At 32.6% G+C, this 10,741-nt stretch overlaps 1 protein-coding gene across 1 annotated transcript in view; it reads left to right on the top strand.

Annotated features, from left to right (window-relative positions):
• Window positions 1–2,655, top strand: part of LOC149527637 (transcription factor JUNGBRUNNEN 1-like) — a 3,863-nt gene extending 1,208 nt beyond the window's left edge. Inside the window, exons 2-3 of the mRNA XM_089785751.1 lie at window positions 2,141–2,202; window positions 2,257–2,655. Of these exons, the coding sequence (XP_089641877.1) occupies window positions 2,141–2,202; window positions 2,257–2,655 (461 nt within the window). The remainder of the gene's footprint in view (window positions 1–2,140; window positions 2,203–2,256) is intronic.
• Window positions 2,656–10,741: the final 8,086 nt, after the last annotated feature.

Below are 10,741 nucleotides of genomic sequence, written 5' to 3' on the forward strand. Positions count from 1 at the left end.
AGCTGTAAGATTCTTCTTCTTCTTCTTCTTCTTCTAATTCGGTGCAAGATTCTTCTTCCTCCTCTTTTTTACTCCTTACTTCATTCTTTCACTAGGAATTAAGATATATACATGTCTCATTTGAAAAAAGCAATGCCATCCATTTATCACAATTCTTTACTTGAATCTGAATTTTTCTAATGTTTTTGTGATAAAATTTTTAAATTCAATCAAATCAAAAGAGAAAATCAATCACTTCAAGATAAAAATTAAATTGAAAATAAAAAACAAATAGATTGATAAGAAAATGGCGATAATTAACATGATGTTATAGTAGTTAATTAATTATTTCATTTTTGTATTTTTTTATAATTTCATTAATATTGTTTATAAATTTAGAGAAGTTGATTCTGAAATGTAATAGATCGTAGAGTGATTTCATGATAATTTTAAGATTAGATGATTTAACTCCATATGGTCCAAAATTTTACAAATGAATGTGTAACGGTGTGTGATCTTAATTTTAATCTGCCCACTGAGAACATGATCTTAAGTATTGTTAAAGACTCTTTTAGTAGCAAATTAATAAATTCCATATAGTCATAGTGTAATTGATGGTACATGTGCATTAAGAGGTATGAAACTTTTCAAATAACTAAATTACCCTTTTATTATTTATTAAATTTCAATTATACCATTTTATTCTTAATAAAAATATTTTATATTAATTAATAGAGAGCATTATTCTTTGATAATAAAACAACCTTTAACCAAGTGATAAATCTTAAAAATTAGTGGAAAACTTGGATAAAAACACTGAGCTGAACAAAGTAAGAAATCGAGAACCCAATTGTATTTATATAGAAATCTTCATGCGAAAATCATTAATAGAATACTTACATTACAGAATAAATTCTAAGTAGTATTATTCTTATAAAATAATTAAAATAGCATAATATGATTCATGTGCAAACTGCACATCAAAATAAAAGTTAGTACCTAATATGTTGTTAAAAAAATCAAAAAATATGCACTAATTAATTTCTTTAAAACATATATTCAAGTTTTAAAAATGGTGTTAGAGAGAGAATTTGACTTCCAATGGAAGCAATGAAAAGGATACATCTAAACTTAAAAACAAATCAAAGGGACTTCAACTCTAGAATCGATTAGAAATAAGAAATAACATTCTCTTTCTCGACAAATCATGATTAATAAAGATCAACATAATGATTCTTTTTTCTTAATTATTAACATGCTTATACTAAACTACAAACCAAGAATTGAAATTGTTGGTTACTTGTTTGATAAAAAAAAGTGTTTTCTTTGTAACGAAAATAAAACATTAATTTGTTCTGTTAAACCAAACTTGCCCTTATCTTTCACTATTGTTTGGAGTTCTCAACTTTATTTCTCAAAAGAAATTTCACTTGACCTATTTTAAGTGAATAAGTATGTTAATTTGTATTATATTACGGTAAAAATGAAATATTTAATATGTGCATGTATATATATATGAATGAAACAAGTATATGGTAAGTACAAGTGTAATACTAGTGAAGTTATACGCAGCAACTGTCATGCAATGGAGACTGGCATTGGCATTTGTTTGTATGCCTTTCATTATGGGAATGGAAGTTTAATTTTCTAAAAAAAATAAATAAAGAGTACACAGCAACAAATCTGATAACTAGCTATTTACAAAATGTGAGGTATATCTCCTATCAGATTATCACGTTTGTAACAATTATCTGAGATATTAAGATGTATTTGAGTAAAATCACTTTATATAATGTTTTTTTCTTGGTATAAGAGAATCCAGTCTTGTAGCTGTTAATAGGAGGATCATGTTTATTCCTACGGGTTGGGTATCCTAATCTTTATGCATGTTTCTTATCGTACCCTTAGAATGTTGTATTTTCTTTCTAAAAATTTGTAGTCAATGTATAGAGAAGGGTAAATGACATAAAAAAAATTATCTTATATGACATTATCAGGAAATTTACAAGTGAATTATTTTATTTTATCTAAATTATTTTTATAAAAATAATTTCTAGTTACTGTTACTCCATTAAGAATAAAAAAAGAATTGATCAATTTAGCGAAATGACCTACTCCAGCTGTAGCCTGTAGGTCAAATCATTGACATTAAACATTTCAGTCTCGATTTCTTGTATTCATGTAGTTGCCATATTGGGAAAGACTGTTCAAAAACTGGAAGAGGTAATTAGATTTCTGCTGGTCAAGACTAATTCTTAGCGTGTTGGCGGCTTGCAGGAGGTGTGGACGCTTTGTCGAATTTTCAAACGAATCCCATCGAACAAGAAGGACGCAGCAGCTGCTGAGAAAGATACCAGAATCAAACAAAATGGACCTTATCATACCACTTCCAGAACATGCAGCCTGGATTCTGAAAACAGTGAGCAATGCAAGAGTTTTTGTGACTCAGTCCTCCAACAAAACGACATCAAACCAAATATCATGGACCAAGTGGATGCCAGAAACTACTTCATCGTGGGTCCATGGACGAATACTATGTCACAACAAGCTCCATTTGCAGCTTCTTGCCCCAGCTTTTGGAATCCGAATGGCGACGTCGACACCTTTACAAATGGAAATTGGGATGAGCTGAGACCTCTGGTTGAGCTAGCCCTTGAACCCGCTCCATATCTTTGATTGCACATAGAAGCATGCATACATGGCAGGCAAATACAATAGCGTTTTCTACAACTGCCATAACAGGGAAATCTTCTTCATCTTTCAGTGGGGCACTACGCATTGTAGACAACTTTAATAAGTAAATGGCGAGGCAGGAAAACCAGCACCCTACATAACTTGTGCGTCATTCAGAGAGAAGAAACTGCCATGGAGGGTAAACATGTGAAATAATTATGAAAGAAGAAATCAAGGAGATGGTCAAGACAGTGGTGAATTCACTAAGCCAGCGTCGGAAGCATTGATCTTGATTTCCTTCTTTTTATTTTCTATAGCTTTTGTTTATTAATTTAGCTACTGAATTTGTAGAGAAACAGCGAGCTGGTAGGATATATTTGCTTAAAATTCTCTAATTTTATGAACAGATATACCTATGTAATTATTATGCTGCTATATGACGATCTTGCTTATCGATTTATATTATTTTGGTAGCAGCATTTTGGTTATTGTTTATTGAATTTTGATGGATCTTGAAATATTTTCTCTATGTTGTGAAATAATTAAACTTATTGTTAACTTATTTGAATAGCATCACACTTGTTCTTGTTAACGTTGTCAATTTAATTTTTTACAGATTGTTTTTTTTTTTTTTCCTTTTGAAGGCAGTGAATCATTACTATCAGAAAATATACATCATCTCCAAGGAAGCAGAGAAGGCCTACCCACAGCAAGCAAATATTCAGCAGGTGATATGCAAAAAGACCTACCATCATAAAGTTCCTATACCAAACACAAGACCCCCTTTACAATTAGCCCTAAAATAATTACAATCTTCTTCCAAAACATCACAACAGACCTGGAGGCAAACCATACCAATTTCTAATTGTCAATTTCATCACCATATCATCCAAATTAAATCACCCTGTCTACCAATACCTGTTTTAGCTATGTTGTCTTCAACCTCATTAACAAGTCGAGAGAATTTAGTCAAGCACCAGCGGGCGATCCTAGGTTTCAATTCCTCGATTCTCATTAAGGTTTTTCTATGTTTTCACGAAGCCTTATGAGGATTGGGGATTCAAGACACTGCATTCTGGGAGTCGCTCTCAAAAACAAAGTTGTGAGATGCATCCCACGATGAGGCTACCACAAATTGGAAGCCTTTTCAAATAGTTATCAGCTCCGCAGTATTAGCATAAATGATTCCCGCAGATAAAGAAAAAATAAACAAAATACTACCTTTTTCATCCCTAAGAACACCCCTGATTACAGCCTCACCCGCGCACCCGTTAGCCACAGCATCTACATTCAGCTTAGGAGAACCAGGAGGAGGGGCTGCCCATGAAGCCATTCTCATCCCCGAATCGATTCTTTGAGGGTGAAGACCTTCATTTGGAAACCTAATAATGTCCACCAAGGAAGGGTTAAGGTTTGTCAACTTAGCCTTAACCCACCTTGCAACCACACTTTAGTGAGGTCAAAGACATTAGGCACAATGCATTCCTTCCTCTTGAAGACCACTTCATTACGGGCCAGTCAAATAGACCAAGAGATTATGTAAAAAGCCATTCTCATCACTTTCCCACTAACCAAGCATCTACTCGGGTTGGACCAGAAATAAAAGCACAGGCTAGGGTCATTATGCTGTACCCACAACATTCCAATAATCTGCACACCAATGCCAAAGATTCCAAGTCTCCCTACAGAAAAAGAATAAATGCCCAATAGTTTCAATACCTGTTTTACATAGGAGGCAAAAAGCGGCATCCGACAGAATGATACCTCTGTTAGCAATCTATCTTCTCACAGGCAACCTCCCTTTTAACATCAACCAGCAGAAAGCTTCGACCTTAAGAGGGGTTAACTGTTAGTGCAATAAGTTAAATGTAAAGATTTTCAAGAAGGGGGTGAATTGACATATTTTGGAATTTCTTTTCAAATTTAAGAAAAATAAAAATTTTTTAAAACAAGTCCCTCTGTGGAACTGGGTAAATTAATAATATTTTTGTGGAGAGAAAATAGTTAAGGACACAAATGAGTTTGTGAAGAATAGAAGAGAAAACAACACAAAAATTTTTATGAAGGTTTGACTTCCTTATCTACATCCTTTCCCTTATATTCACTTAGAAATTTAAAATCCACTATTGATATGAAAAACAATACACTGCCTTTATGAATCAATCACAATCTTAGAATGCAATGTCTTTTATGGATTAAGTATAACTACTCTATTTTTTACTTTGGTTAAGGTCAAACCACTCAAACACTACCTTTTCAATTGGTTAAGATATAATCACTCACAAGTATACAATAAGTGAGATGGGTGTAAAAGAATGACTCTTAAAGGCTAAGTAGCAAATTAAGTACAATGTTAGGTGAAGAAGAAAAATAAGAGTTGAACGCTCAATACATGATACAATAGAAGACTTAAATGCTTGAAAAGGAGAACAAAAAGTATTGAATGATTGTAATTGAATTCTTATCTTAGAAATTGTTTTAAAGTCTTCCAACCTTCATAAATATGGTAGGAACTTGTATTTATAGTTGTTGAAGCTTCTTGAAGTAATTGGAGATGCATTTAATGCAAAACTAGTCATTTTTCTCTTCATTCTAGACTTCAATGATCATATTGTATCCATACATATGTGGATGTATCAATACATTGTTGCTTTTTTTTTTGAACAGTCGTGAAAATCTATCGATATATTTTTGGATGTATCGATAGATTTTAAACAAAACGTATTTTGTGAAAGATCTATTGATACATTTGTTAATGTATCAATACTTTTGGATTTGGCTGTCAAGGTTTGACCATTTTGTTAAAAATGTAACGATACATTTGTTAACATATCGATACTTATGAGGCAGTGAACATCTTGTTGAATTTCTGTCAATACATTAATTTTTATCAATGCATTTTGAGAATATATTGATATTTGAGTTTGATTTTGTAAAATTTGACTTTTTTCAAAAAAATGTATAAATAGATTTTAATTTCTATCTATACTTATCCAAATGTATCGATACATGATGAACATGAATTGATAGATTTGGACCAAAAAGCACTTTTCAAAGTCCTTTTTCATTGTCCTTTTTTTCAAACTCATTTGAAAGTACTAAGAGATGACTAGGCTTGATTTATCAAAACGTATATGAAATTTTGATCATTTTCGTTTGTCATTTCAAAGTATGAGATCAATTGTAAAGCTATAGAGCTAACACTAACCCTTCCTAAATTTGGCTCCACAGGTTAGAACTAGTATGGTTTTGCATCACAACAACCTTGCAAGAAGACCTCATACTATAGTCCCTGTTAGTGGTGTGCCTCTAAACCAATTTATCTTGGAAGTCCTTACCAATGACTTGCAACTAGAACAACTCAAGGAACACTCACCACTGCTTTAGTTCCCAATCAAACACACCTTTTCTCAACTGAATATCCTAAACCCAATTTCGATCATCCCATTTCCTAAAATCTTCAACCACCCCATCCTTTTTAGTTGCCATTACAAAAAACTCCTAGGAAAACTCACCTTCAATAACACCCTAGGGATCCACTCCTCCATCCAGAAGTTAATCATTTTCTCGTTACCTACTGCAATTATCATCCTTTCACGTGTACACGACTTATGTTGAAACTAGCCCTCAAAGGCTTCATAAAGCCTTTTTAAACATTAGAACATCTTTTAAGGTTAGCATTAACTGGTAGTAACCCCTTAGGCTCACATTCAGTTTTCTCCATAACCAATTCATGCCAAAAACTCCCTATTTCATTGCTAAACTGCCATAACCATGTATTCAACAATCTTTTATTTTTCACTTGCAAATCAATTAACCCCGATGCCCCCTTCATCTTTGTGAAGGCATGTAGAATCCCAATTAACATAATGCAACCTTCTCCTATCTAAGGTGTCTCCCCATAAAGAGCACTTTTGTTTTTTGTCAATCTCGCTATTAACCTTAACAAGGATAGAAAACATAGACATAAATAAGGCCGACAAACTACTCAAGATTGATCTTAACAATATAATCTTGCCCCTTAGTGACAAAGTTGTCGTTTTCCAAGTAGATAACTTAGCATCAAATTTATCAATAATGAGTTGCCACACCCTTAGGGAATCAGCTGGTGATCCAAATGGTAAACGCAAGTAAGCCATAGGTAACTTCACTATTTTAACTGTAATGTAAAGCGCCCACCTTTCAACAGTTTCATGATCAAGACTTACATCACAAAGACATCTTTTCTAAAAATTGATCTTGAGTTCAAAAATTGCTAGAAGCACCTCAACAAACGCGTAATATTAACAAGATAATTAAGCTCAGGTTTACAAAGAATTACCGTATCATCCGCGAATTGGAAGTGTGACACAACCATATGATTCTTGCTAGTTTCTACCTCTTGACACAATCTCAAGTTGACATTCTTCTTAATTAGCACACTAAGGCCTTGTACAACACAGTTGAATAGAAAAAGAGACAATGGATAGCCTTGTCACAGCTCACATTTCATCTTAAATTGATTAATACGATTTCCATTAACCAACATTGATATAGACATCGAAGATAGGCAACCTTGAACCCATTTCCTCCAACTATTATCAAACCCTATTTTATCAAGAATCATGTCGAGAAAATCACATTCCACACTATCGTACAACTTTTCAAAGTTAACTTTAAACAATAACCACCATTTACCATCTAAGTAATCAATCACTTCATTTGCAATCAAGTGACAATCCAAAAGCTATCTAGCCTTTATAAATACGAACTAATTTTCACTAACAACTTCCTTAATAGGAAATTTCAATCTATTTGCCAAAGTTTTAGTAATAATATTATAAAGACTACTTATTAAAATTATAGGCCAGTATTCATTAATCGAGGAAGGGTTGTTGCATTTAGACACCAAAGTGATGAAAGACGTAGTAATCTTGTCATCCATTTCTACTAAGTTGTAGAACTCCTTAATCAACTTCATAACCTCATCTTTGATAGTACCCTATTGCCTCTTAAAAAAAACTAGGACTAAAGTCTTTCAAACCAGATCTCGACTGCTATCATAGCTTTCTAAAGTACCATAAATCTCCTGCTTAGTAAATAGCCTTTATAGCATTTCCAAAAAATCTTGTCTGATATTGTGAAAGTCCCCATTAAACTCCTGTAAAAAGGTAGCAGCCCTCATGCCATACAAAACTCAAAAATGCCCACTTATTTCTACCTTTAACTCCTCAGGGTCTTCCATATCTTTGTCCCTAACCTTTATACTTTGAATAGAATTAGCCTTCTTTCTAGCCAAGGTAATGTTATGGAAGAATAGAGTATTTTTGTGTCCTTCCAAATGCCAACACACTCTAGATTTTTGCCACAAACTTCTCTCTTTCGCCTTCAGTAATCCCCATAACTTGATTCTCAACTTCATAACCTTATCCTTAGACTCCATATTGATACTGTTAATCTGCATATCCACTTGCAGAGTATGAATATCCTCTTAGATTTTACCAATTTACTATTTGCCCATGCTAAAAGTACTTATTTTCCATTCCTTGATGTTTTTCTTCATATGTCTTAGCCAATACCAAATGTCCCCTCAGTAACCCTTAATATTGTTAATTTTAGCCCAAGCCTTTGTGAACATATCACAACAACTACCTTTGTCTAACCAGTGATTGAAGAAGCGACAAAGCTTAAGCCTTCAATTCTTTTCCTCCATCGTTAAAGCCAAAGGATTATGGTCTAAAATGGATAGTGGGAGACAAAGTTGTTGAATGCTATGACATGCTTGCATGATCTCCACCGAAATTAAAAATCAATCTAGTCTACTATAAGAGACTATCTCCTTGTCATTGGACTATGTGAAATTCTCACCCACAATAGGAAGATCAACTAAGCCACATATTTTGATAAATCAGCAAACTCAGCCATCAATCTTTCTTTAACACCTGCCTTAATTCTTTTTTCTACATAGTAAACAATGTTGAATCCCTCCCAACATGCCAAGGTATATTCTCCTCTCTTAAAATTTTTCTCAGATCCTTCTATAAGACAATTGGGGATGAGCAAAACCAATCCAAACCAATTAGCCATCCAAACCAAATCCGATTTGGGTAAAATAGTTTGATCTAATTAGTTCAAAATGTTTGGTCCAATTGATTTTTAGGTCGGTTCTCAGTTTTAAAATTTTTGGACCAATCCACCCAAAAAACCTAACTAGTTTTTAATATATATATATATATATGTATAATATTTTATATATATTAAGAAGAATTAATAGTAAACTTAATCAATGATACACTTAAAATATATTAGGGTATTATATGTACATATACAAATCATAATTATAGCAATTTAATACTAGTTATATATATTTATTTATAAATTTATTTTAATATGAAATTACAAGTTATATATTTTAAATGATACAACTTATATGTTAATATTATAATCCATGATAGTAAATATTCTACCTATTAATGAGTTATAATTATTTCACTTAGTAATGTTTCATAATATAAAATGTTATGAAATATATATATAATTGTATAAATATATTATACATACATATATTTAATTTATACATAAACATTACTATAATTTATAATAAACTTTATTTATATGATTACACTCAATAACTTTATTAGTTATTACCTTAGATTTTATAATATCTTGTTTATAATTGGTTATTATCTATATAAATTTTGATATAAAACTTTATAACATATAAGTTGTGCTATTAATTTCATATATATATATATATATAAAATAAAGTAATATATTATATATATTTAATTTATACATAAGCATTACTATAATTTATAGTAGACTTTATTTATATAATTACACTTAATAACTTTATTAGTTATCACCTTAAATTTTATAACATATTATTTATAATTAGTTATTATTTATATAAACGTTGATATAAAATATTTTAACATATAATTTATATTATTAACTTTATATATATAATAAAGTAATATATTATATATGCATATTTAATTTATATATAAATATTACTATAACTTATAATAAATTTTATTTATATAATTACACGTAATAAATTTAATTATTAACTATCACCTAAGATAACTTTTTCAGAATCTACATTGGGCGCATACACATTTCCTATAACAACTCTAATCCTAAGCCAGTAGACAGTACTCACAATCAAAGTAAATCTCTGTTCCACAATGGCCTTTTCCATCTTGAAGAATAGATCATCCCAACAACTCAACAAACCACCCGCACTTCATATGTCAACGTGGACACAGTCCATCCAAAATTACAGTTTCCTAAACTACCGTAAACTTAAGCCGATGGTTAGCTACCAAATTCCTCAAGGCTCCTTTCTTCTCTGGCCCCTAATGTTCCATGAAATCGCAAGCATTAGAAACAACAAAAACTCCAAGAAGGACTCGTACCTCAAAGACAATCAGCGGTGGTTCTTTCCCATCTCGTCTAGTTCCATTGCCATAAAGGTTCCAACCATAGTTTGCCTATCTAGCTTGTAAACCAAGCCTAGTTGAACCCCAACATCGTACATAGCTTCAACCTCCCTCAAAATCGTTACTTACACGGTTGAATATCCTCATTCGTTATCTCCTCTTCCTTGGGATTCAATAGTGCAATCCTATAAGGCTCCTCCATACTCTGGACCCGTACCTTAGCCACATCACTAGTCCTTACCTTATCATTATGCTCCCCACCCCAAATGCATTCACCTCACCCACCCCCAACATCTGACATTGCCTGCCAATTTCCATCGTAGGATCCTTGCTTCAGTCCCTATCTAAGCATCTCTGATCGACTTCGCAAACAACAAGCTCCTTACCAGATATTCTCTCTGCTTCCCTTGCATTAGTAATTCCACTTTCACCTCGGTTATCCCACAAATGTTGCTCGCCACCCATAAATTCTCCAGCTTCTGTTTGGGAGTAAGAATAGCCTTGGAGCTAATTCTCTAGAGCTAGCTAAAGTCCTCTACGCCCTTCCCACTCCTCTTCTACCTCAGCTCGATGACCGAATCGGAAACTTCTGCCGCTGGAACACCCATCCCCAAGGTTTCAAGGATAGAGGCAGTCGCGGTACACCGTCCCACCTCATTCCTTCC

The sequence above is a fragment of the Theobroma umbraticum genome, unplaced genomic scaffold (genome assembly GCF_002168275.2).
Source record: "Theobroma umbraticum cultivar Fairchild unplaced genomic scaffold, ASM216827v3 scaffold_44.0, whole genome shotgun sequence".
In the NCBI taxonomy this organism is placed as follows: domain Eukaryota; kingdom Viridiplantae; phylum Streptophyta; class Magnoliopsida; order Malvales; family Malvaceae; genus Theobroma; species Theobroma umbraticum.